The 27290-nt window shown below is 44.7% G+C and overlaps 1 protein-coding gene across 3 annotated transcripts in view; it reads left to right on the forward strand.

Annotated features, from left to right (window-relative positions):
- The window catches only part of LOC139227829 (peroxisome proliferator-activated receptor delta-like), a 75033-nt gene extending 49797 nt beyond the window's left edge, over positions 1 to 25236 (forward strand). For all 3 annotated transcript variants that reach the window (XM_070858900.1, XM_070858899.1, XM_070858901.1), the window contains exons 6-7: positions 7245 to 7692; positions 20562 to 25236. In XM_070858900.1, coding sequence (XP_070715001.1) covers positions 7245 to 7692; positions 20562 to 20809 — 696 coding nt within the window. In that variant the 3' untranslated portion in view covers positions 20810 to 25236. The remainder of the gene's footprint in view (positions 1 to 7244; positions 7693 to 20561) is intronic.
- Positions 25237 to 27290: the final 2054 nt, after the last annotated feature.

Raw genomic sequence — 27290 nt, forward strand, 5'->3', positions numbered from 1 at the left:
AATTTACAGGACTAGTAATCCAGAGGCCTGGACGAATAATCTGGGGACATGAGTTCAAATCCTGCTCAGGCAGCTGGGGAATCTTAATTCAGTTAATTAAATAAATCTGGAATAAAAAGCTAATGTCAGTAATGGTGACCATGAAACTACCGGATTGTCGTAAAAACCCATCTGGTTCACTAACTACCCTAAGGGAAGGAAATCTGCCGCCCTTACCCGGTCTAGCCTATATGTAACTCCAGACCCACAGCAATGTGGTTGACTCTTAACTGCCCTCTGAAATGGCCTAACAAATCGTTGTAAGAAACAATAAGAATAATAAAACCAGACGGACCACCCGGCATTGACCTCTGCACCGGCTTCGGACATGACAATGGCGCACCCAGCCCAGTCGACCTGCAAAGTCCTCCTCACTAACATCTGCCAAAATTGGGAGAGCTGTCCCACAGACTAGTCAAACAACAGCCTGACATGATCATACACTCAGAATCATTCCTTTCAGCATATATCCCAAACTCCTCCATCACCATCCCTGGGTATGTACTGCTGGTGGGACAGGACATACCCACTCGAGGTGGTGGCATGGTGGTGTATACAGTCAGGAAGGAGTGGCTCTGGGAGTCCTAACATTGACACAGGACCACATGAAGTCCCAAAGCATAAGCAAGGAAATCTGCTGAGTACCACCTACTGCACTCCCTCAGCTGATAAATCAGTACTCATCCATGTTGAACACCACTTGGAAGAAGCACTGATGGTAGCAAGGGCACAGAATGTACTCTGGGTGGGTGACTTCAATGTCCATTACCAAGAGTGGCTCGGTAGAACCACTACTGATCGAGCTGGCCGAGTCCTGAAGGACATAGCTGCCAGACTGGGCTTGCGGCAGGTGGTGAGAGAACCAACACCAGTACAAAACTTACTTGACCTCGTCCTCGCCAATCTACCTGTCGCAGATGCATCTGTCCATGACCGAATTGGTAGCAGTGACCACCGCACGGTCCGTGTGGAGACGAAATCCTGTCTTCACACTGAGGACACCCTCCAAAATGTTGTGTGGCACTACCACTGTGCTAAATGGGATAGATTCAGATCTAGCAGCTCAAAACTGGGCATCCATGAGACGATCTGGGCCATCAGCAGCAGCAGCAGAATTGTATTGCACCACAATCTGTAACCTCATGGCCTAGCATAGCCCTCACTCTACCATTACCATCATGCAAGGAGACTAACTTTTGGTTTAGTGAGGAATGCAGAAGAGCATTCTGGGAACAGCACCAGGCATACCTAAAAATGAGGTACCAACCTGGGGAAGCTACAACACAGGACTATATGCATGCTAAACAGCGGAAGCAGCATGCTATAAACAGAGCTAAGCGATTCCACATTCAGAGGATCAGATCAAAGCTCTGCAGTCCTGCCACATCCAGTCGTGAATGGTGGTGGACAATTAAACAACTAATGGGAGTTTGAGGCTCTGTGACCCTCCCCCTCAGTGATGGCGGAGCCCAGCATGTGAGTACAAAAGACAAGGCTGAAGCATTTGCAACCATCTTCAGCCAGAAGTGGATGATCCGTATCGGCCTCCTCCTGAGGTCCCTACCATCACAGAAGCCAGTCTACAGCCAATTCAATTCACTCCATGTGATATCAAGAAATGGCTGAGTGCACTGGGGACAGCAAAGGCTATGGCCCTGATAACATCCCAGCTGTCGTGCTGAAGACGTGCTCCAAAACTAGACGTGTCTCTAGCCAAGCTGTTCCAGTACAGCTACACCACTGGCATCTATCTGATGATGTGGAAAACTGCCCAGGTATGTTCTGTCCATTAAAAGCAGGACAAATCCAATCCAACCAATTACCATCCCATCAGTCTACTCTCAATCATCAGTAAAGTGATTGAAGGTGCCGTCAACAGCGCTATCATGCGGCACTTACTCACCAATAACCTGCTCACCGATGCTTAGTTTGGGTTTCCCCAGGACCACTCGGCTCCAGACCTCATTACAGCCTTGGTCCAAACATGGACAAAAGAGCTGAATTCCAGAGGTGAGGTGAGAGTGACTTCTCTTGACATCAAGGTAGCATTTGGCCGAGTGTGGCTTCAAGGTGCCCTAGTAAAATTGAAGTCAATAGGAATCGGTTAGTAGGGGGGGAAACTCGCCACTGGCTGGAGTCATACCTAGCACAGAGGAAGGTGGTTGTTGGATGTCAATCATCCCAGCCCGAGGACATCGCTGCAGGAGTTCCTCGGGCAGTGTTCTAGGCCCAACCATCTTCATTTGCTTCATCAATGACCTTCCCTCCATCATAAAGTCAGAAGTGGGGATGTTTGCCGATGATTGCAGTGTTCAGTTTAATTCGCAACTCCTCAGAAAATGAAGCAGTCCATGCCTGCATGCAGCAAGACCTGGATAACGTTCAGGCTTGGGCTGATAAGTGGCAAGTAACATTCATGCCACACAAGTGCCAGGCAATGGACATCTCCAACAAGCGAGAGTCTAACCATCTCCACTTGATATTCAATGGTATTACCATTGCTGAATCCCCTACTATCAACATCCTGGAGGTCACCATTGACCAGAAACTTAACTGGACCAGCCACATAAATACTGTGGCAACAAGAGCGGGTCAGAGGCTGGGTATTCTGCGGCGCAAGTGTCTTTCCACCATCTACAAGGCACAAGTCAGGAGTGTGATGGAATACTCTCCACTTGCCTGGATGAGTGCAGCTCCAACACAAGAAACTCAACACCATCCAGGACAAAGCAGCTCGCTTGATTGCCACCCTATCCACCACCTTCAACATTCACAACTTCAACATTCACTCCCTCCACCACTGTCGCACTGTACCATCTATAAGATGCACTGCAGCTTGCCACGAATTCTACGGCAGCACCTCCCAAACCCATGACCTCTACCGCCTAGAAGGACAAGGGCAGCAGGCGCATGGGAGCACCATCACCATCCTGACTTGGAAATATATTGCCATTCCTTCATCGTCGCTGGGTCAAAATCCTAGAACTCCCTCCCTAGCAGCACTGTGGGAGTAACTTCACCACGAGGACTGTAGCAGTTCAAGAAGGCGACTCACCACCACTTTCTCAAAGCCAATTAGGGATGAGCAATAAATACTAGCTTTGCCAGCGACGCCCACATCCCGGAACGAATTTTTAAAAAATTTAGAAGAATTGTGCATACTTGGTCACATGCTTGCATGCCTTCTGAGTCACTCATGCTCTGCTTATATCTATTTTCTCTGTCTCTGTCTAATTTCCACTTTCTCTCTCACAACTAGTTTCAATTTATATAATATATTTTGTGTTTTTTTAAAGACTAGGGTGCTTCCCAGATTTGCTTATGGAAAACAGACATGGAGAGCTGACCAAAAGCTTAGTCAAAGAGCTTGGTTGAGAGGAGGTTTTTAAGAGGGAGGTGGCGAAGCAGAGGGTATTACAAAAGGAATTTGAGAGCGGAACCCAGACTAGTGGCAGGGTCTGCTATAAGTCGTGTGACTTGGGGGTAGGGGTTGTACATGAAGCTGGAGGCTAGAATGGGGAGATCGGTGGGGATGTGTAGCTTGAGAAAATTGTAGAGGTACTGTGGGATGAGGCATCAAAGGAATTTTAGTACAAGGACAAAGATTTTAAACTTACATTGGAGCTCTGTCCCCCAACTCATTACAGAGGTCCAACAAAAAAACCCAGGACCTAAAGGTGGATGGAGAAAGCACGGGAGATACAGCAGCTGGCCGACAGCCATGATGTGCGAGGATTCTTCATCGCAGTCAAGGCCACATACGGACCAAACTCCCAAGACCCCGCCCCGCTGCTGGCCAAGAACGGGGAAACACTCATCAGGGCCCACTGGAAGGAGCACTTCGAAGATCTCCTCAATCGAGACTCTGCCTTTGACTCAAGTGTTCTCGACTCCATTCTGCAACATGTTACCTGCCACCACCTCAGTGAGACCCCAACACTGCACGAGGTAGAAAAAGCCATACGACAGCTTAAAAAACAACAAGGCTATGGGTGCGGATGGAATCCCTGCTGAGGCACTGAAGTATGGTGGAGAGGCACTGCTGGCGAAAATACATGACCTCATCTCTGTCATCTAGAGGGTGGCGAGCATGCCGGGAGATCTTGGAGATGCTGATCGTGATCATCTTTAAAAAAGGGGTCAAGTCCGAATGGCAACTACAGAGGAATCTCCCTGCTATCAGCCACTGGGAAAGTCATCGCTAGAATCCTCCAACAGTCTTCTCCCCGTGGCCGTGGAGCTCCTCAGAGTCACAGAGCACAACGAACATGATTTTTGCAGCATGACAGCTGCAGGGAATAGCGCCAGCCCTTATACATGGCCGCCTTCGATCTTACAAAGGCCTTTGATACTGTCAACCGCGAGGGTCTATGGAGCGTCGTCCTCCGTTTCAGATGCCCCCAAAAATACGTCACTATCTTCCGCCTGCTCCACGACGACATTCAGGCTGTGATCCTTACCAACGGATCCATTATAGACCCAATCCATGTCCGGACCGGGGTCAAGCAGGTGCTTCACCTCACAGTTGACAAACTCCCCGCTGGAGTGGAATTAAATTACAGAACCAGTGGGAAGCTGTTGAACCGTCGCCGTCTCCAGGCCAGGTCCAAGACCACCCCAACCTCTGTCATCGAGCTATAGTACGCGGACGACGCCTGCATCTCTGCACACACAGAAGCTGAACTCCAGGACATAGTCGATGTATTTACTGAAGCGTGCAAAAGCATGGGCCTTATGCTAAACATCAGTAACACAAAGGTCCTCCACCAGCCTGTCCTCGCCGCACGGCACTGCCCCCACCCCGCCCCCCAGACATCAAGATCCACGGTGCGGCCCTGGACAACTAGGAACACTTCCCTTATCTCGGGAGCCTCCTATCAACAAGAGCAGGCATTGACGACGAGATCCAAAACCGCCTTCAGTGTGCCAATGAAGCCCTCGGCCGCCTGAGGAAAAGAGAGTGTTTGAAGACCAGGCCCTCAACTGTCACCAAGCTCATGGTCTACAGGGCCATAGTAATACCCGCCCTCCTGTATGGCTGAGACATGGACCACGTACAGTAGACACCTCCAAGTCGCTGGAGAAATACCACCAACGATGTCTCCGCAAGATCCTACAAATCCCCTGGGAGGACAGACGCACCAACATTACCGTCCTCGTCCAGGCCAACATCCCCAGCATTGAAGCACTGACCACACTTGATCAGCTCCGCTGGGCAGGCCATATAGTTTGCATGCCAGACACGAGACTCCCAAAGCAAGCACTCTACTCAGAATTTGTCCACGGCAAACAAGCCAAAGGTGGGAGTCCCTGGCCAAAGACTGCCCTAAGTGAAGGAAGTGCATCTGGGAGGACGCTGAGCTCCTCGAGTCTCATCGCCGAGAGCATGCAGAAATCAAGCGCAGGCAGCGGAAAGAGCGTGCAGCAAACCAGACTCTCCACCCATCCTTTCCTTCAACCACTGTCTGTCCTATGTGTGACAGAGACTGTGGTTCTTGTATTGGTCTGTACAGCCACCTAAGAACTCATGCTAAGAGTGGAAGCAAGTCTTCCTCGATTCCGAGGGGCTGCCTATGATGATGATGTGAGTGAGGACTGGGGAGATTGGCAAATGGGACAGGATACATGCAGCAAAGTTTTGGACAAATTGAATTTTATGGAGGATTGTAAGATCAGAAAGATGATGATTGGAGTAGTTGACTCTGGGGATGACGGTAGTGGTTTCAGCAGCAGAGAAACTCCAGTAGGAGCAGAGACAGGCATTGTTGCAGAGTTGGAAGTCAGCATCTGGTGGACAATATGTTGGGTCTGAAGCTCAGCTTGGGGTTAGATAGGACACTGAGATGGTAAAGATGGCGCAGGTTCAGCATGAGACACTGGCTGCCAATGAGGGTGGGATTAGTGGCCGTGGGAGGGAGGTAAATCAGCATGACGTTCTGTATATGTGGAAGCTGATCAGATGTCTGCAGATGACATTGTCAAGGGACAAGCATGTAAATAAGGAAGCGAACGGCCAGCAGTAAATCCTTGGGGAATTTTGGAGGTCATGCAGAGGTGAGAAGAAAAGCCATTGCTGGAGCTGCTCCTGGATGGGTTTGGAAAAGTAGGACTGGAAACATGCAAGTGCAGTCCCATGTGGCTGGACAATGGAGGCGAGGTGTTTGAGGAAAATGGCGTGGTTAACCATGGAATGCTGCGGAGGTGTCGAGGAAGGATAAAGCACCAAAGTCAAATTCACAGAGAAACTGCATTGTGTTTTCTTTCTCTCTTCCCTTCCCGATACCAGTAATATGCGACTGATTTGTGAAATTCTATGGACTACTCCCTCCCCCAGTACTCCTAAATGTTTTTCTTGGAGAATTTGAACATATCTTCAAACTGGTGAATCCTGATTTTCTTATGAAATTCGATCACTGTATGCATGCCAAATTATCATTTAAACAAATTGAAATAATCACTGCAGAAAAATCCCTACTTCTTTAATTTCATTCTTTTTTACCTATTTTATCTTTTCAGATCCTCCGTTCATTCCTTAACCTCTTCACTCTCTTGTATATCTGATCAGCGGAGTGGGGAACCAGGAAAAAAACCCTACCAGTTCTGTTAGTCCAGGTCAATATTCAGTTCTATAATCAAGTTACTGGGCAAATACTCAATTTTACTTCCCCCCCCCCCGCCCCACACCAAGTGCTTTATGGCATAATCACATTCTCAGTTCCACATCAATGCAATGTGGCTTTGGGTGCACGTCATCCCATCAATTTGAGCTTGTATCTAGTGCTGTGTAACGCCAGCCTTACTCATTTTGCCTGTGGCATTGTCCCTCTGTCCCCTGATGTACCTCTACTTTTTCCCATCAGTAATTTTAAATATTGACAAAAATTAAGAGTAAATTTGAAAGTCTTGATCGTGTTTGTACTGGCCAGTAGATATTTTTGTCACTCACTTCTGGCTAGCTAAATAAAATGAGACATTATTATTTACAGTATTTAATTTTTGCATTCCTAGCTTCCTATTAAAGGATTGTTGATTTAAAAAAAAAAAAGTTTTGGAGCTATAGACAATCTCACATTTGATTGTGCTTTCAATTATATCCCGACATTTTAAAAAGTTGTCATTTTTCTAACTGTTTTGCTATAGGGTAGAACACGCAAATATGATTCTCCAAGCAAATTCTAATTTACAATTTTCTCTCCTGAATGCAGCCTTTTGTTATTCATGACATGGAGACCCTTTGGCAGGCTGAGAAAAACCTAGTTTGGAAACAATCAGTAAATGGAATTCCGAACAAAGAGATTGCAGTTCATGTCTTTCATCGTTGCCAGTGTACAACTGTTGAAACAGTACGGGAACTCACTGAATTTGCCAAGAGCATCCCTGAATTCTTAAACCTGTACCTGAATGACCAGGTGACATTACTAAAATACGGTGTGCATGAAGCCATTTTTGCCATGTTGGCATCAATTATGAATAAGGATGGTCTTCTTGTGGCTAATGGAAATGGATTTGTAACTCGAGAATTCCTGAGGAGTCTGCGCAAGCCATTCAGCGAAATTATGGAACCCAAGTTTGAGTTTGCAGTGAAGTTCAATGCCTTGGAGCTGGATGATAGTGACTTGGCTCTTTTTGTGGCCGCCATTATTCTATGTGGAGGTAAGAAAATTACCATCTTTATATCTGCAAGTGCTGACTCCCTTCACATCATAGAATCATAGACTAGTACAGCACAGAAGGGAGACCATTTGGCCCATCGTGTCTATGCTAACTCTTTCAAAGAGAATCCAGTTAGTCTCACCTCTCCACTTTTCTTCCATATCCCTGTATTTTTTTACTCCTCCCTGTAATTTTTTTCTCCTTCCTAGTATTTCTCCAATTCCCTTTTGAAGGCTACTATTCATTCTGTATCCACCACCCTATCAGGTAGTGCATTCTAAATCCTAACCACTTGTTGCATTAAAAAGTGTTTCCTCCTTTCGCCTCTGGTTCCTTTGCCAATCACCTTAAATCTGTTCCCTCTGGTTATCGACCCTTCAGTCATTGGAAACCGTTTCTCAAGAACATAAACGGGAACAGGAGTAGGTTATCTGGCCCCTTGAGCCTGCTCTGCCATTCAGTAAGATCATAGCTGAACTTCTACATCACTTTCCTGCCCTATCCCCATATCCCTGGATTCCCTTAGTGCCTAAAAATCTATCGATCTCAGTCTTCAATATACTCTGACTGAGAATCCACAGCACTCTGGGGTAGAGAATTCCAAAGATTCACAACCCTCTGAGTGAAGAAATTTCTCCTCATCTCAGTCCTAGATGGCTGACCCCCTTCTCCTGAGACTATGACCCTGGTTCTAGATTCTCTCGTCAGTGGAAACAGCCTCTCGGCATCTATCCTGTCTAGTCCTGTAAGAATTTTATATGTTTCAATGAGATTTATTTACTCTCTCTAAACTCTTCATGATTTTAAACACCTCTATCTATCAAATCTCCACTTGGCCCTCTCTGCTCTAAGGAGAACATCCCCAGCTTCTCCTCCAGTCTATCCACGTAATATTTCTGGAATCATTCTAGTATATCTCTTCTGTAACTTCTCAAGCCTTTATGTCCTTCCCAAAGTGTGGTGCCCAGAATTGGACACACTACTGCTGCTGGGGCCGAACTAGTGTTTTATATAGGATTAGCACAACTGCCTGGCTTTTGTATTCTATGCATCTATTTATAAAGTCCAAGATCCCATGTACTTTATTAACTGTTGCCACCTGCATGCATTGACTCCCTTCACATCACTGCCTCCATCTGCACACACCGATTCCCTTCACATGGCTGCTACCACTTGCAAATTGCCTATTTTATTTTTCTCTCGATTGTCCTGTCAATTATTTCAACTCTTGTTCTGGATGGGGTACATTCCACAGCCACTGATAGACTGTTGGGTACCTCACCTATGTGGTCATACTTCATGTGTAACCCTAGACAGTGAATGTGAGAAGACTATACAACTATGGAAGGCATCACAGCCAAGTCTGATGCTATCCTTGCCTTCAGCAGGGTCATGGGTTATCCATTGGGACCGGGAAATCTGGCCAGTTTTCACCCTTCCTAAATCAAGGCACTGAGATCACTTGTAACGTTCTCTTCCTATTTCATGGAACAGTAATCCTGGGGGAAATCCTGGCTGGTTATTCTTTTCCTACCCATAAGGAACCCAGAGACCAATTGTACTACACTGGTTTAGATCAATTATATTAGCTGACCAGGAAATGAACCTGGGACCATCTAAGGCTGTATGTGGAGGTACCATCAAATGCAAGTTTTACTTTTAACTGCAGTACATGGTGAATTTACCCTTGAGCCATGAGCCATGAGCTGGTCACAAAGCTTGACTTTAAATGTTACATTTTATTTAACTATCATAGTGGATATCAGCCACAAGCTGTTTGACTTGTGAAATGTCACTATTTTGCAAGTTTGTAAGGGGAAAATGTTAATCTCATGTTTTGCAAATGTAATTTTCACCAACTTCATAGAAAAACTTGAGTTAATCTTCTGATATTAGTCCATGAGGAGGAGCCAAGCCTATTTGTTTCAAATGCAAGTCCCATTTGCCAAGTGAGAAATTGAATGCAAATAGTTGAAGACACAAGGGAAGGAGGAAGGGGGGGGGGGGGGATGGGACGGGGGGGGGGGGGGGGGGGGGGGGATGGGACGGGGGGGCGCCACACGAGTGAAGGGAGCGAGCGGGGGGGGGGGGACGACGAGTGAAGGGAGCGAGCGGCGGAGGGAGGGAGGGAGACGAGTGAAGGGCGTGAGGGGAAGAGAGACGAGTGAAGGGAGCGAGCGAGCGGTGGGGGGGGGGGAAGGAGAGGAGAGAGATGCGAGTGAAGGGAGCGAGGGGAGGGGGGGCGGGCGCGCGAGTGAGTGAAGGGAGCGGGGGGGGGGAAGGGTTGGCGGCGCGCGAGTGAAGGGAGGAGCGGTGGGGGGGGGTGGCGGAGAGGCGCGAGTGAAGGGGGGGCAGTGAAGGGAGGGGCGGAGCGCGAGTGAGTGACGGGGGAGCACGAGCGTGCGCGAGTGAAGGGGGGGGCGCGCATGAAGGGAGCGAGCAGTGGGGGTGGGCGGCGAACAAAGCAAGCGGGAATGGGGGGGGTGGGGGTGGCGAGCGAAGGGAGTCGAGGGGATGGGGGGCGTCGAGCGAGGGGAGCGTGCGCGTGGAGGGAGCGAGGGGGGTGGGGCAAGTAAAGGGAGCGAGTGGGGGTGGGCAGCGAGCAAAGCAAGCGGGAATGGGGGGGCAGCGAAGGAAGCGAGCAGGTGGGGGGGGCGGCGAGCAAAGGGTATGGAGGGGGAGAGAAAGGGCGCGAGCGAGGGAAGGGGGGGCGAGAGGGGGGAAGGGGGGCAGAAGTAAGGAGCGGAGGGGGGCGCCGAGGCATGGAGGTGGTGCAAAGGAAGGAGCAGCGGGCCAAGGTAAAGCGTGAGAGAGGTCGGCGGTGGGGTGGGCCGGATTCTAGACAACCCCGCCACGGATCGTCCCGGATTCCATAACTCTGGATTCTCAACGCTGTACCTGCATTAGTAATAAAATAGTACTGGACAAATTAATGGGACTCAAAGCCAATAAATCTCCTGGATGATGGCCTACATCCTTGGGTTTTGAAAGAGATGGCTATAGAAAATAGTGGGTGCATTGGTTGTCATCTATCAAAGTTCTAGATTCTAGAACTGTTCGCACGGATTGGAAGGTAGCAAATGTAACCCCATTATTTAAAAAAGGAGCGAGAGAGAAAACAGGGAACTGCCGACCAGTTAGCCTGACATCAGTAGTAGGGAAAATGCTAGAATCTATTATTAAGGAATTGGTAATAGGGCACTTAGAAAATAAGATTTATTTATCAACACGGATTTATGAAAGGGAAATCATGTTTAACAAATCTGTTTGTTTTTTTTGAGGTTGTAAGTAGCAGTATAGATAAGGGGAGGGACAGTGGATGTGGTGAATTTTGATTTTCAGAAGGCATTCGATAAGGTGCCACACAAGAGGTTATTAAACACAATTAGAGATCATGGGATTGAGGGTAATATACGAGCATGGATTGAGGATTGGTTAACGGACAGAAAATAGAGAGTAGGAATAAACGGGTCATTTTTGGGTTGGCAGGCTGTAACTGGTGGGGTATTGCAAAGATTGGTGCTTAGGCCTCAGCTATTCACTATATATCAATGATTTAGATGAGGGGACCAAGTTTGCTGATCATACAAAGCTAGGTGGGAATGTAACCACAACAACAACTTTTATTTATACAGGCAGAACGTCCGAAATCCGGAGTTTTAAATACCAGACTTTTCCAAAAATCGGACATTGTGCAGATTGCTAGAGTTGTTGTCCGGAATCTGTAAATATTTACCGAAAACTGGACTTTTAAGCTGTACATACCTTTTTCCAAACATGAATCCAAAAAAATACGCACATCAGCCTGGCCCGGCCTCGAGGTTGCCAGATTCGGGTCGTCTCATGTAATGCTCCGGCATCCGGAAATTTATTCTCTGAAATCGGAAAAACTGGAATGGCCTCGGTCCTGAGGTTTCCGGACATTATACCTGTATAGCGCCTTTAACGCAGTAAAACGTCCCAAGGCGCTTCACAGCAGTGTTGTAAGACAAAACAGATTTGACAGCGAGCCACATAAGAAGAAATTACGGCAGATGACCGAAAGCTTGGTCAAAGAGGTAGGTTTTAAGGAGCGTCTTGCAGGAGGCTGGAGAGGTTTAGAGAGGGAGTTCCAGTGCTTGGGGCCCAAGCAGCTGAAGGCACGGCCACCAATGGTTGAACAGTTATAATCAGGGATGCTCGAGCGCATAATTTGAGGAGCACAGACATCTCTTGGGGTTGTGAGGCTGAAAGAGATTAGAAATAGGGAGGGGTGAGACCACGGAGGGATTTGTAAACTAGGATCAGAATTTTGAATCAAGGTGTTGCTTAACAGGGAGCCAATGTAGGTCAGCGAACACAGGGGTGATGGGTGATTGGGACTTGGTGCAAGTTAGGACACGGGCTGCCGAGTTTTGTATGACCTCAACTTTACGTAGGGTAGAATGTGGGAGGCCAGCCAGGGGTGTGTTGGAATAGTCAAGTCTAGAGGTAGCAAAGGACATGGATGAGGGTTTCAGCAGCAGATGAGCTGAGGCAGTGGCGGAGGTGGGCAATGTTATGCAGGTGGAAATAGGCGGTTTTAGTTATGCAGCGGATATGTGGCCGGTAGCTCATTTCAGGGTCAAATATGACACCTAGGTTGTGAACAGTCTGGTTCAGCCTCAAATAGACGCTACGGAGAGGGATGGAGTCAGATGGAACACAGTTTTTGGCAGGGACCAATGACAATGGCTTTGGTCTTCCCAATATTGGAGAAAATTTCTGCTCATCCAGTACTGGATGTCAGACAAGCAGTCTGACAATTCAGAGACTACGGAGGGGTCGAGAGGTATAAGTTGTGAGGAGAATGCAAAGCAGCTTCAAGGGAATATAGACAGGCTTAGTGAGTGGACGTGAACATGGCCAATTGAATATAATGTGGAGAAATGTGAAGTTAGCTACTTTGGTAGGAAAAATAGAAAAGCAGCATATTTTTTAAATGGTGAGAGATTGGGAAGTGTTGCTATTCAGAGAGTCCTTGTACACGAATCACTGAAAGTTAACATGCAGCTATAGCAAGCAATTAAGAAAGAAAATGATATGTTGGCCGTTATTACAAGAGGATTTGAGTATAAGAGTAACGACATCTTACTACAATTATATAGGGCCCTAGTGAGCCCACACCTGGAGTATTGTGTATAGTTTTGGTCTCCTTATCTAAATAAGAATATACTTGCATAAAGGGAGTGCAACAAAGGTTCACAAAACTGATTCTTGGGATGGGGGGATTGTCCTATAAGGAGAGATTGAGTAGACTAGGCTCTCGAGTTTAGAAGAATGAGAGGTGATCTCATTGAAACATACAAAATTCTTACAGGGCTTGACAGGGTAGATGCAGGTAGGATGTTCCCCCTGGCTGGCGAGTCTAGAACCAGGGGTCACAGTCTCAGAATAAGGGGTCGGCCATTTAGGACTGAGAAGAGGAGAAATTTCTTCACTTAGGGTTGTGAATCTACACCAGAGAGTTGTAGAAGCTGAGTCATTGAGTATATTCAAGATAGAGAGCGATAGATTTTTAGATATTAAGGGAATCAAGGGATATGGGGATAGTGCAGGAAAGTGGAGTTGAGGTAGAAGATCAGCCATGATCTCATTGAATGGTGGAGCAGGCTCGAGGGGCCAAATGGCCTACTCCTGCTCCTATTATGTTCTTATGAGACAGGGTTAATTAGTAATCTCGTAGTAAAGAATCCTCTGGGGAAGAATGAACATAACATGATAACATTTCACATTGGGTTTGAGAATGAAATTATTGGGTTGAGTTGGCTAAGGTAGATTGGGAAATTAGATTAAAAGGTATGACTGTACGTAAGCAGTGGCAAACATTTAAAGAAATATTGCAAAATTCTCAACGAATATAAATTCCATCGAGAAATAAAAACTCCACGGGAAAAGTGATCCATCTGTGGCTAACTGAAGAGGTTTAGGACAGTATTAGATTAAAAGAAAAGGCTTTATAAAGTTGTGAAGAATAGAAGTAAGCCTGAAGCTTTAGAACCTCGCAAAGTATGACCCGAAATATTTTTTAAAATTGCAAGAGCTTCTAAAAGTACGTAAAAAGCAAGTGAGTAGCAAAAGTAAGGATTGGTCCCCTAAAAGCTGAAACGGGAGAAATTATATTGGGGAACTAGGAAATGGCAGAGGCTTTAAACAATTATTTTGTATCTTCACAGTAGAAAACACTAAAAGTATACCAAAAACAGTAGGAAACCAAGGGGCTACAGAGAGCAAGAAACTTAAAGTTGTTATGTCCTTGGATGCTCTGATAATGATTCCACGAGGCAATGTGTTGTACTTGAACTGTGGTGACCGTAGTCCTTTATTGATCACTCCAGAGTGAGGATCACACCTGGTGGCCTGCCTTTTATACTAGGCTAGACACACCTGTACAGGTAAACAAGTTTCCCACTGCTGTGCCCTCTGATGGCACACCTTGTGATAGTACAAACAGTAGCCATGTAAGATACATGACATCACTCTCCCCCAAGCTTTTAGTGCAATCGTCTCTGCATTGACTATATTTTGGGCTTAGCTCTATCTGGTTGACCCTTGGCGGGTCGTTTCAATCTTGGGTGAGTGGTTGGTGTTTTGTTGGCAGTAGAGTGCTGTTGGTGCGTGTCCCTGACCACTCCATTCTCTTTCTCCACCCCACCCCACCCCACATATAGATTGTGCCGGAGGCTCATTTCATTCTCTATACATTCAAGTCCAGAAAAACAAGTTTGCATTACATTTGTGGTTCAGTTGTGAGACAAGTACATTGGACTGGTGAGATACATTATCGATGCATACTGGGGATCGGTAACCGGTGCGTAAGGACAAGCTAGTGCCAGAACTGCTGGATGGTGTCCAGGCAATCTGGTGGCGGCATGGTGCCCAGTGCTGCAGTGGGAACCCGGTTGGCTCAAGTTGCCTGCTCTCGGGGCTGTTGCCGTTGCTCCTAGCGTCTGACAGGTTCACAGATGCCTGTGACCTCCCTGTCCTTTCTTTGAGCCCTGGGTCGCTGCTGCTCCCTGAGGTGCTGACGTCTGAATGCACAGGAAACTGCTGACTCGCTAGCCTGAGCGTTGTTTGGTTTGAGATCCTTGTCCCGGTCCCCTTTTTGAGAACTGTTGTGGGTGACCCTTCGTTCCCAGGTCTGGCCTTGGTGTCTGGGGGCTGCGTCTTAGCACAGTTTGCTCTTTCAGGCTTGTGGCGGTTAGTTGCCTGAGAGGCGAAGCCAATCGGGCAGGGTATCGATATCGGTGCCGTTGGCTTCTTGAGATCGCTTGCTCTGCAGCTTGTGTATATTGGCTGCATGTGGCCACACTCCATGGTGCATAACTCTGGTCCCAGGGACGCAGGGTACAGCGTTGGGTCGCTCGCTGGACCTGTGTGCTCCCGATGGGTGTTTGCCCGCTGCATTGGCAGTGTGCAGTTGAAATCCTACATCACACAACGTTTCATTACTTATTCTGAATACCCTGTAGCTCCGATCGCGATCGCGTGACTTTTCCTTGCTTATTGCATGAACACAACTCTGATCATCAGTTACACATTTTATCTCTATGTCTCAGTTGCTATTACATTGCTTGAGTGTGTAGAACTGTCCCTTTTAAGTGTGGTGGGTTGCAGGCCTCCTTTAAGAGAGCCTTGCTATCTTTACCCCATTCCTCTTCTCCGTTTGGTGCCACGTGTTGCTCCATCAGCGCTGCACCTCGTGGTCTGGTCGCTGCCATCTTTTTCTGCAGCGCATCACCTCGTGGTTTGGGCGCCATCTTTCCTCCATCCACGATGTCGACTGCGGTGATCCTCTTCTCCCCAGATTCTGCCACCGAAGCTGGGGAGGAGTCTTTGGATCTGATTTTCTTCCTCCGGATTCCTGCCACTGGAGCCTTGAAGGTGCGCTTGGGTGGTCTGTGCCTCGGGTGCTGTGCTGGTCTGCTCTCTAGTGCCGGATCCAACCTCAGGTGAGGGCTTGCTTTGCCTCTGAGCGCAGAGGACGTTGATCGTTGGAGGGGTGAAGTCTTCCCACTTCCAATGGATCTTCTCCATCCACCTCCTTCCGACTAGCATTGGTCTATCACCTGCAACAACCCACAGAGGTAACCTGTGCACCGCCCCATCATGGAGTACCTTTACATCCGCACCACCAATGACTAGGATAAGTTCATCGGTGTAGGTGCGTAGCTTTGCCTGAACCAGGACCAACTTGGGTCGTTCAGTTTGATTGTCTCGTAGCCTCTCAAAGGCTTCTTGATTCATTACTGACTGGCTCACCCCTGTGTCCACTTCCATGAAGACTGGAACGCCATCTATCTCGACTTCCATCCTCAACGGGGAACACTTGATGGTGCAGGTAAACATGCTATATACCTCGTCGTGGGGCCTCTCTGCCTCTCTGCCTATCGTTTCATAATCCGCGCTGGATTCATGGCCATCAGCAGACTCTTCATCGACACAGTGAGTCATATTTCACTTGCACTATTGCTGGAGGTGGCCCTTTGTGCTGCAGCCTTTGCATACATAGTTTTTAAAACGGCACTGGTGAGCCCTGTGATTCCCTCCACAATGCCCGCTTGGGGCTACTCGGTTAGCCCCCCTCGGCAGACTCTTGAGTTAAGGGACTCGGGGGGGGGGGGGCCTGTTCTCTCTTTCCTGAGAAGGTTCACGCTCTACAGTCCAGCCTCTAAAAGGTGCCACTCTGTGCACAGTACCTGCCGGGTTTGAGTCCTGTGGATGAGTCATCTGCCTAGAGTCGCAGGTCAAGATCATGAATGCCTGGTTCACAGAGATGGCCTTCTGCAGTGTGACTGTGGTATCCGCCGACAGTAGCTTATGAAGAAGGCCCTCATGGCCGATTCGAATGACAAAAATGTCCCGCAGTGATTCGGTGAGATGGTCACCGAAATCACACGGTGCCGCCAGCCTCCTGAGGTCTGCAGCATATTTCGCGATTTCCTGGCCTTCGGACAGTCGGTGGGTGTAGAACTGGTGTCTGGCTGTGAGGATGCTCTCCTTGGGCTTGAGTTGCTCATGGATCAGTGTTACGAGCTCCTCGTATGTCTTGGTCGTTGTCTTCGCTGATGCCAGCAAGTCCCTGACGAGGCCATAGACGGTGAGCCCACAACTGGTTAGCAGGATAGCTCTGCGCTTGCCAGCCAGTGTGGCCGGGTTGTCTCCTGCCAGGTCATTTGCTGTGAAGAAATGGTCGAGCCTCTCCACTAAGGGGTCCCAATCATCACCACCGCCGAACTGCTGCAACATAGAAACATAGAAATTAGGTGCAGGAGTAGGCCATTCAGCCCTTCGAGCCTGCACCACCATTCAATAAGATCATGACTGATCATTCAACCTCGGTACCCCTTTCCTGCTTTCTCTCCATACCCCTTGATCCCTTTAGCCGTAAGGGCCATATCTAACTCCCTTTTGAATATATCCAACGACTGGCCTCAACAACTTTCTGCGGTAGAGAATTCCACAGGTTAACAACTCTGAGTGAAGAAGTTTCTCCTCATCTTGATCGTAAATGGCTTACCCCTTATATTAGACTGTGACCCCTGGTTCTGGACTTCCCCAGCATTGGGAACATTCTTCCTGCCTCTAACCTGTCCAATCCCGTCAGAATTTTATATGTTTCTATGAAATCCCCTCTCATTCTTCTAAACTCCAGTGAATACAAGCCCAGTCGATTCAGTCTCTCCTCATGTCAGTTCCGCCATCCCGGGAATCAGTCTGGTGAACCTTCGCTGAACTCCCTCAATAGCAAGAACGAACTTCCTCAGATTAGGAGATTAAAACTGCACACAATATTCCAGGTATGGCCTCACCAAGGCCCTGTACAACTGCAATAAGATCTCCCTGCTCATATACTCAAATCCTCTAGCTATGAAGGCCAACATGGCATTTGCCGCCTTCACCGCCTGCTGTACCTGCTTGCCAACTTTCAATGACTGATGTCCCATGACACCCAGGTCTCGTTGCACCTCCCCTTTTCCTAATCTGTCACCATTCAGATAATCTGCCTTCCAGTTTTTGCCACCAAAGTGGATAACCTCACATTTATTCACATTATACTGCATCTGACATGCATTTGCCCACTCACCTAACCTGTCCAAAATCACCTTGCAGCCTTTTAGCACCCTCCGCTCAGTTCACACCGCCACCCAGCTTAGTGTCAGCTGCAAATATTACATTCAATTCTTTCTTCTAAATCATTAATGTACATTGTGAATAGCTGGTGTCCCAGTACTGAATCCTACGGCACCCATTAGTCATTGCCTGCCATTCTGAAAAGGACCCGTTTATCCCGACACTCTGCTTCCTGTCTGCCAACCAGTTCTCTATCCACTTCAATACATTACCCCCAATACCATACCCCTAATGTACCAAGTGTAGCCATTTTCGCGTGAAAGTCCGTAATCTCGTCGCCAATTGTTATGTCCTTGGATGCTCTGATAATGACTCCACGAGACAATGTGTTGCACTTGAACTGTAGTGACCTTAGTCCTTTATTGATAACGCCAGAGTGAGGATCATACCTGATGGCCTGCCTTTTATACTAGGCCAGGCACACCTGTACAAGTAACCTACAAGTCTCCCACTGCTGTGCCCTCTGGTGGCACACCTTGTGATAGTACAAACAGTAGCCATGTAGGATACATGACAAAAGTAATTAATATCAATCGAGAAAAAGTACTTGAGAAACTAATGGGACTAAAAGCTGACAAATCCCCTGGACCTGATGACCTGCATCCTAGGGTTCTAAAAGAGGAGGCTGCAGAGATAGTGGATGCATTGGTTGTGATCTTCCAAAATACCTAAATTCTAGAACCGTCCCAGCGGATCGGGAGGTAGCAAATGTAACCCCGCTATTCAAGAAAGGAGGGAGAGAGAAAACTGGGAACTGCAGGCCAGTTAGCCTGACATCAGTTGTCGGGAAAAATGTTGGAATCCATTATTAAGGAAGTGGCAACCGGGCACTTAGAAAATCATAATATGATTAGAGAGAGTCAACATGGTTTTATGAAAGGGAAATTATGTTTAACAAACTTATTAAAGTTTTTTGAGGATGTAATTTGAGGGATGGATAAAAGGAAACCAGTGGATGTAGTATATTTGGATTTGCAAAAGGCGTTCGATAAGATGCCACGTAAAAGGTTGCTACGCAAGATATGTACTCATGGAGTTGGGATTAATATATTAGTATGGATAGAGGATTGGTTAACAGATCGAAAGCAGAGAGTTGGGATAAACTGGTAATTTTCCAATTGTCAGGCTGTAACTAGTGGGATCAGTGCTGGGGCCTCATGGGCAGATGGAGTATAAAGTGGGAAAATGTGAGGTTATTCACTTTGGTAGGAAGGATAGAAAAACAGAATATTTTTTAAATGATAAACTACTAAATATTCGTGTTCAGAGAGATTTAGATGTCTTTGTACAGAAACGTTAGCATGTAGGTACAGCAAGCAATTAGGAAGGCAAATGGCATGTTGGCCTTTAATGCAAGGGGTTGGAATACAAGAGTAAAGAAGTCTTACGACAATTGTACAGAGTTTTGGTGAGTCCACACCTGGAGTACTATGCACAGTTTTGGTCTCCTTATCTGAGAAAGGACATGCAAGCCTTGGAGGCAGTGCAATGAAGATTCACTAAATTAATTCCTGGGATGAGAGGGTTGCCCTATGAGGAGAAATTGGGCCTATACTCTGGAGTTTAGAAGAATGAGAGGTGATCTCATTTAAACATACAAGATTCTGAGTGGGATTGATGGGGTAGATGCTGAGAAGTTGTTTCCCCTGGTTGGAGAGCCTGGAACTAGGGGACATAGTCTCAGGATAAGGGGTCGTCCATTTAAGACTAAGATGAGGAGGAATTTCTTCACTCAGGGTTGTGAATCTTTGGAATTCTCTGCTTTAGAGAGCTGTGGATGCTGAGTCTATGATGATCAGTATATTCAAGGCTGGGATAGATAGCTTTTTGGACTCTCTGGGAGTCAAGGGATATGGGGATCGGCAGGAAAGTGGAGTTGAGGCCGAAAATCAGCGATGATCTTATTGAACGGCGGAGCAGGCTCGGTGGCCTACTACTCCTAATTTCTATGTTCTTGTGGCACATGTGAATTACCAGAAGACTGACTGTGCCTGTGGAACTCTAACTGCTTTATATATTTTTTAATTTGGACACCCCAGTGTCCGTGAGATCAACTGGATCTTACGGGTCTGACACCAGGTTACAGAAAATGTATTCAGCAAAATACTGTGACCCGGATCCTGCCTGCCAATTTCTCAATTGGGATTAGGAGTTTAAAACTATCATGAATTTGCCAGTCAGGGCCTCCCTCAGTAGAGGGCAAAAAATAAAAATTATATTGTTTGTCTCGACAGGCAATCTGAGGGTCAGCCCACTCATAATCTGTAAAAATGGCAGCTCTCAGCATGCAGCAACACCATTGGCTGTGGTTTACATTCACCTTCTGGCATAATTCTGAGCTCCTCCAATGGAACTAGCCCCATCTCTTTTATATTGCAGCGCTGCCATCAAATGCAAGGACTATATTATGTAAAATACAGTCCGTTTGTGCCTCCAACATCTCCAGTTCCTGTCCAGGATGCTTTAACTTCCAGCTTCAGGAGGTTGTGCTCAACATCAGGTTTATAGTCCCTTTGGCTCTGCTACCCTTTTCTGAATTTAGGTGAATGTTTGCCCGAGAGGAAGATGTGGGAAGGGAAGGAGAGTAATAGAGCTAGGAATAAAGTGAAAAATATTCTATTCTTGAGCATCACTGTCTCAGCTGAGACAATCAGTTAGTTTTTTTTTTAAATCTGAACAAATTAGCCCTTAACGATTTTTCTTTTCTGTTAATGTAGACCGTCCTGGGCTGATGAGTGTGAAGCAGATTGAAGAGATGCAGGACAGTATTCTCCAAGCTTTGAGCCTACATTTGCAAACCAACCATCCAGACTCTCAATACCTCTTCCCAAAGCTCCTCCAGAAAATGGCTGACCTGCGCCAGCTAGTGACTGAGCACGCGCAACTTGTCCAGAAGATTAAGAAGACCGAAGCAGACACTTCACTACATCCACTGCTACAGGAGATCTACAAGGACATGTATTGATAAACATTGCACATTCATTATACAGCTTAATCTCTTTCTCCCCCCTTCCCACCCCAACATGGCTCCATTGAATTCTCATCAATATAGATCTGTGCGAGGATACATAATAGATTTGTAACTAGGCACTCCTCTTCTGAATTTTCTGTTCTTCAGTTAGCTGGTTGCAGCTGACTCATTTGAAGTCAGCAGAACAGAACTATAATGATTAAAGCTGAAGAATGTAGGAAAGCATACATATTTACAACACTACTGATGTACTGCAATAAATAATTTTTGTGTTGTAAATTATGATCTTAGTTACAGTACTAAAACCTCCGCTTGGTAGATGCAACCTTGGTCAGAAGCAAATTTCGCATAACTATCCAAAGGTACTGAGCATGCTGAGCCCAACAGTATACATCCATTCTGCCGGTCTTCATTTTGATATAACTAGAGGGTATGGAAATAATTATTATAAAATGCTGCAACAAATGTAGCTTATACTGTATAACAATCTGTAGAAAAGAACTTGCTCCAAGAAGTACTTAGTTAAGTGTGCATAAATTTACAGGGCTAGCCATCAATTCTTTCTGATGTAGCATTTTTGGAGATAATTTACCGTCTTTCAAAAGGACTTTGTGCGAGGCTGTGTGAAGTTTCTCAAATGTGATGAGGTGCTTGGATAAATGCAATTCTGTCTTTAATGATGAAGAATTTCATTCAAGTTCTTCAAGTCACTTTTTTCACACTTCTGTATCTGACAGTTGTACCTGCTTACCAAACTCTATTGAGGGCAAGTTTGTAAATTCCCTGTCGGGTCTTGAAATGTAGGATTGGGAGAAACTGACCCCTTACCTAACTTGTGTCTCAGACTATGTTTACATTTGTTCTAAGGGTATCTGCAGTAGGCTTACAGTCTTGGACCTTTCACAGGAGCATTCCTTCCTTGGGGTGGTAAAATGCACCCATAGTCTAGGCTCACCAGGAGGAACCTTTAATGCAGCTCTCTATTTACATCATGAAGACCTTTTGGGGGGAAATAATATAGCCATAAACTCTATTAAAGAGTGAAATATTACCATATATGGAAGCAATTAAATTGTTCTAATATTTTTCTAATTAGAAATAAAATATCTGGTTTAAAACTGGTAAAATTGCCAATCTGTATTTGCATTGAAAATTGCTAATTTAGGTATGGCCTGGTACACTCCCATGGGGAATTGACATGTCCTGTCAGTTCTGCTTTATGTGCTGTGTTGTACACCTCAATGGCAGGTAGGATACATCCATTTTTATTATTTTCCTCTTTCTATTTCTATGTTGTAGCAACTTCTAAAGAGCTTTTGTGTCTGTATACGCTATTTCCTGATGAGTACTGAATTCCTATAGATAGGAAAATGCTGCAATTTAATTCTCTAGGAGCCATTTTAACAAGGAATGCTTCAATAATCTGGTAGCACAGGTAGAACAAAAACAGTAGTGCAATGTCTCCAAGCTATTTTTTTTTGGCTGGCTGACGGACTCCAACATCAGCTACTGCACTAATAAATATATATCAATACAAAACTGATATATTCAGAAACAAATAATATTGGAAATACATAGATCAGCATTTGAAAAGAGAAAAAAGGATCAGATTCCAGTCGTCGGCCCTTTGAAATGTTACCGTCTATTTTTCAGATCCTGATGAACCTGCTTAGTATTTCCAACACTTTCTGATTTTATTTAAGATTTCTAGCATTCAGGTTTTTGTTTTCTATCTGCATGATACCAGAAAGGTTTACGCTGCTAAGTTTGTTCCAAAGTAGAGCCCATAGTAAATTTAGTTCAGTGCAAATTTGACACGAGTCCTGGATAGTCCATGCATCAGCCAATAAGTAATGTAGGTTAAGCCATAAGTGGAAATTTTTCCAGAAGTCCACAAAATAACGTGCAGTATTACAGTTTTACCATGTTTGTATTTTATGTTCAGTTGCAGTTTTGACTTAGCTGCTGCAATTTTAGAATTATTTTATTGCTAAGTCTCTCGCAGAGGAGAGGATTCTGATGTGTCCTGGTGGTGCTTTCAGAGTTGGGATCCTATTGGAATTGCCTGTCAGTTCAGTCGTTATGCAGCATAGATTGAGCAGGAGCTGATTGATTGATTGACCAATGGAGCATGTTGCAGGACATAATGAAGACTGAAAAGAAGTACCAGTTCTGGAGCTCAAAACTGGGAAGAAGGGCAGTTACAGGGGACTTTGTAATAGTGACACGTGATTAAATCATGGAACCTGAATCCAGAAATGAGTTTTGCTGCTGTTTGTTTCAAATAGCTATAATCTTTGTTTATTTTTTACATTTTTAGTCATTTTAAAAGAATCAATTTTTCTCCTAATGCTGTGTGATTTTGTTTTAAATGTTTCCTTCCTTTGTCAGTGTTCCCCTTCTGGTCCTCTCCTAGAGGTGTTCACTCCTTGCTTGGGGTACTGCTCCAAGAGCACTAGGTGCCCTCCACTACCTTGTACAATTTTCCCGTTATTTCATTTTTCATATGTGAGCCTTGACGGCAAAGATTTGACCGCAGAGGAAGCATCGAAGCGGAGACCAATCCTGTCCTAACTCAACGTCCACATGTGAACCTCCATCGGGGGTGTTGGATAGAGAAAAGTGGCTAACTTTATCTCTCGCTATAACCTGGGGTTGCTGAGGCCAGTTGCCAATCCACTCCACTTGAGATCGGCTAACTCTGCACTTAAGATTATTGAACCTGGTGTTTCCTGATCTGCAAGGTTCAGCTATTCACTATATAAACCAGAGATGTAGGGGAAGTGTCCTTTATGATGATTTATATTATGTGGGGCCAACGTCACAGTGAGCAGTAAAATGGGTGGAAGGAGGGAATGGGCAACAAATATCTATACTTGAACCACTGTCCACGACATTTGCAGGAAGGCCCAAGTAGTGTGCAAAAATGTAGTAATGGATTTCTCCGGTCAAGACAGGACTGGACTGCTGTTTGACATTTTCCAGTAGACCCTGGCCAGATATAATCGAGGGTTGTAGACACTATACTTACTTTACACCAGTTGATGCCCAGATGCTGCTCACACAGCAAACTATTTTGAGAGCTTTATCCCAAAACATTGATGATTCATATTCAACATAAAGACAAATTCTGCTGGGAGATTGCTGGAAAATCTGAATGCAGATTCTCATTGGTAAAATAATTGCTGTGTGAATACAGGTAGAAGGTTTTTTTAATTATCTGTATATCCTGACTGACATTCAGGTTTTTTTTTAAATCACTAATTAGTTTACTTTGTAAGTCAGTATTGAGTAATACCAGCACTTGTAAACAGGGAAGAGTTTCCTGTCCATGAGCTGAAGAAGGATAGTGCAAGGATTGATGGTTGGTAGAAATTAGGAAACCTACATGATGAATAAACTATAAAGACCATTAATGTGACAGCTATACTCTCAAACCTTTATATACACTTTCTCTGAAGGGATTACATCTAATTAAATTCACAAGGAAATACCAAATACATTTGTGGTTTCTTGAGCTATATCTACTCAAATTTTAAACTGGAAATATTTAGCTTGCGATGATAACCCTGGTAGATTCCAGATGAGATGTTCTGTCTAAAGAAACCCAGGGTGATTTAATCGTGTGATACTGATAATTTACCATCCCAATATCACATTTTGTGTGGCTATTGCAATACAAAGGCTTCCTTTAAGATGTCAAGCATATTTGCTGAATATCACTTGTTGGCAATGAGTAACTGCAACTGACAGTAAGACAGGAGAAACGTGAGGAATAATGAAAAACAGAACAAAAAGTCTGAAATTGATTTATGCACTTTTTGACCATTTGCTTCAGACTCTAAATGTGCACTAATGGTGTTATTAGTGCGTTAGTGCCCTCCAGATGCATTACCAACTGTATTTATCTTTGAATTGACTGTTACGTTCTTAAACCGAAAGAGCTCTTCCACCAACTGTCTTGTATTATTTCTACATATGTAATGAGCCTAATGCAATGATTGCAAAAGGCACCTGGGAAATGGATTTAAGTTTTTAGTCTAATAGACTCTAATACTAATTTAAATATAAATATCAGTTTAATTAGTTTATGAACCAAATCGTTATAACCTTTTTTAAATCATTTTTGTTTAGTATTATTAGGGTATTATGTCTGGGAGATGCAATAAATATGCTTTATCATGTATGTTTTGCTAAACTAACGTATGTAGTTTTTCAGGCTATGCGTCTCATGTTAAAAAATTGTCTCTTTTCATCACTTAGACAGAAGGCCTTTGTTTGGTTAATGTGTTTTTTGTTAGTAAAATGATTTCCTTTCATTACTTTTGTTGTATAGGGCTATGCACTACCTGGTAAATGTGGTTCTAACATTGTGCTGTTTGCACTGATAGTATTTTTGTACTAAAAGAGCTTCTTAAAAACTCCAGTGTAAGGATGTGTTTTTATGTTGGAACCCGGAAATGTTAAAACTGTCAGTAACCAATGCAGCTTTCTCCTGGTGGAGTTGGTGGAAGATGAACTAAAATCACACTTACCAATGTAGTCAGATATTGTCCGCAGCTCTACTGTCTTACTCGCAGCAGAACATATACATTATTTTGTCAGAGATAAGGGGACCTAGCCATTGCCCTCTATGTAATAATAAAACTGAACCAGAGTTACCTCCTTCAATCATTTTTGCGCACCAGGAATTTCCTGGTGTAGTCACTATATTCTCCTGGCTGGCTAGGTCTGCCATTGAAATACGATAAAACGGGAATATATTTCTGGCCATGGAGCTGGAAATGCTTCACATGCCCTTAATTCAAATTTTCCAAAACCAACAGATAGGGTTTCAGATGCAGGTGCACACAAAACAGTTTTACACTTTAAATAGCTGGCCTATTATGTCACAATGGACGTCAACATTTGTATTTCCATCTCTTTACGGTTTGATCTTAAACAGAGTACTAGGCATAACAAATTCTACTTGTCCCATGGACAGGTGATCATACACTTGCACTTTTCCCTGTTTTAAATCTGCCTGGACATGTGAATAGGGGGGACTATTTCACTCACCGTGTCTTCAATACAGTACCTACATGAAACTCGGACACCAGTGTCTACTCAGGACTTTAAAGCACTGTGCCATTTATTTGAAATATTTCAATACCATAATTTGATTTGTTTTGCTTATTTTAACAAGCTTCCTTGTTTACATAGTTGCTGTGACCATATCAGTTGCAAGGTATGTATATTCTATGTTTAGAGGTTAGACTCTGATTTAGCTGTTACCTCCATAGGAAAGGATTCCATTATGGTTGAACAGAGTAAATTAGGGTTGGTGCCTAGACATGGAAGGTATGTTAGTCATCCATTCATGTTCTAGTTCATTATACTGATGTCTCAAAGTAGTCATGGGCACTATTTTTATTTCACATCTCAGGAGTCTCAGGACAGTAAGATTTTTTGATACTGTATTTAGGTTGTGCATTATGTCAAGAAGTATGCAATTAAATTTCAAAGTAAAAGTTGGAAAAATTAAACACATGATAACTGCATATTTTTATTTTGAAACATGGTATGTTTGTGATGTCATTCATGACTTCCATAAAGCATTCAGTGGCATATATGTTACTAAAAATTGCTATTAAGGACTGCCAGTGTGTAATGCCCTTGCTGAAATTCTGCAGATATCAATCATTAGGGGCCAATTCTCCTAAGGTTTGTTACATTGTCCCATGGAGTACATTTTTCACTCAGCTGTATTAACCAATTTCACCAAGCGTTTTTTTTCCTCCCAAAAGTTGTTCCTTATAGACTGAGATTTCTATTGAAAATTAAATCTTTGAAGTGAATCTTAGCCAATATAAATCAATAGTTCAGGTTTAATGGGGCCAAAATAACCTATTTTAGAAACTCGTGAAAAATACAAGAAGGCTTTATGTAATATGTGAAAATAATAAATGGCGCTGTGACTTGTGGATAAATTGGCTTCTCTTGTCCTGTACCTAATGTTAAAGATCATTTTTGAAGCCTCTTACCTCAAAAGACCAGGCAATTGAAATAAAAATTAATCCACAATAAAACACAAGTGCTTGGAAGTTTCTGTGGTTGTTTGAACTGATGCAAATTATTTTACTTGCAAGAGAGAAATCTCTCTAAAGCTGTACAGGACCCAAGTTATTAATATGTGCTATTAATGAGAATAAAGTCCAGCTGACACTTCTGTATGATACTGAGAGTTGCACCATGCAGAAGGCCTAAAAACAAAGCCAGGATACTTTTTCAACATGTGCAAGGTGGATGTCATAAAACAGAGAATCGATTTCCAACATTGAAGAAAGGGTGGCCGCTGTACAGCAACAGAGCATGTCACAATGAGAAAATTGTCAGGAGAATACCAAAATGGCTGAAAATCAGTACAATGGGAAATGAATGGAACGGGGCCAAATTGGCAGAAAACCTTGTGCAAGACCTAAGCTAACTGAAAGAC

Source organism: Pristiophorus japonicus, chromosome 17 (assembly GCF_044704955.1).
Source record: "Pristiophorus japonicus isolate sPriJap1 chromosome 17, sPriJap1.hap1, whole genome shotgun sequence".
Taxonomy (NCBI): Eukaryota; Metazoa; Chordata; class Chondrichthyes; family Pristiophoridae; genus Pristiophorus; species Pristiophorus japonicus.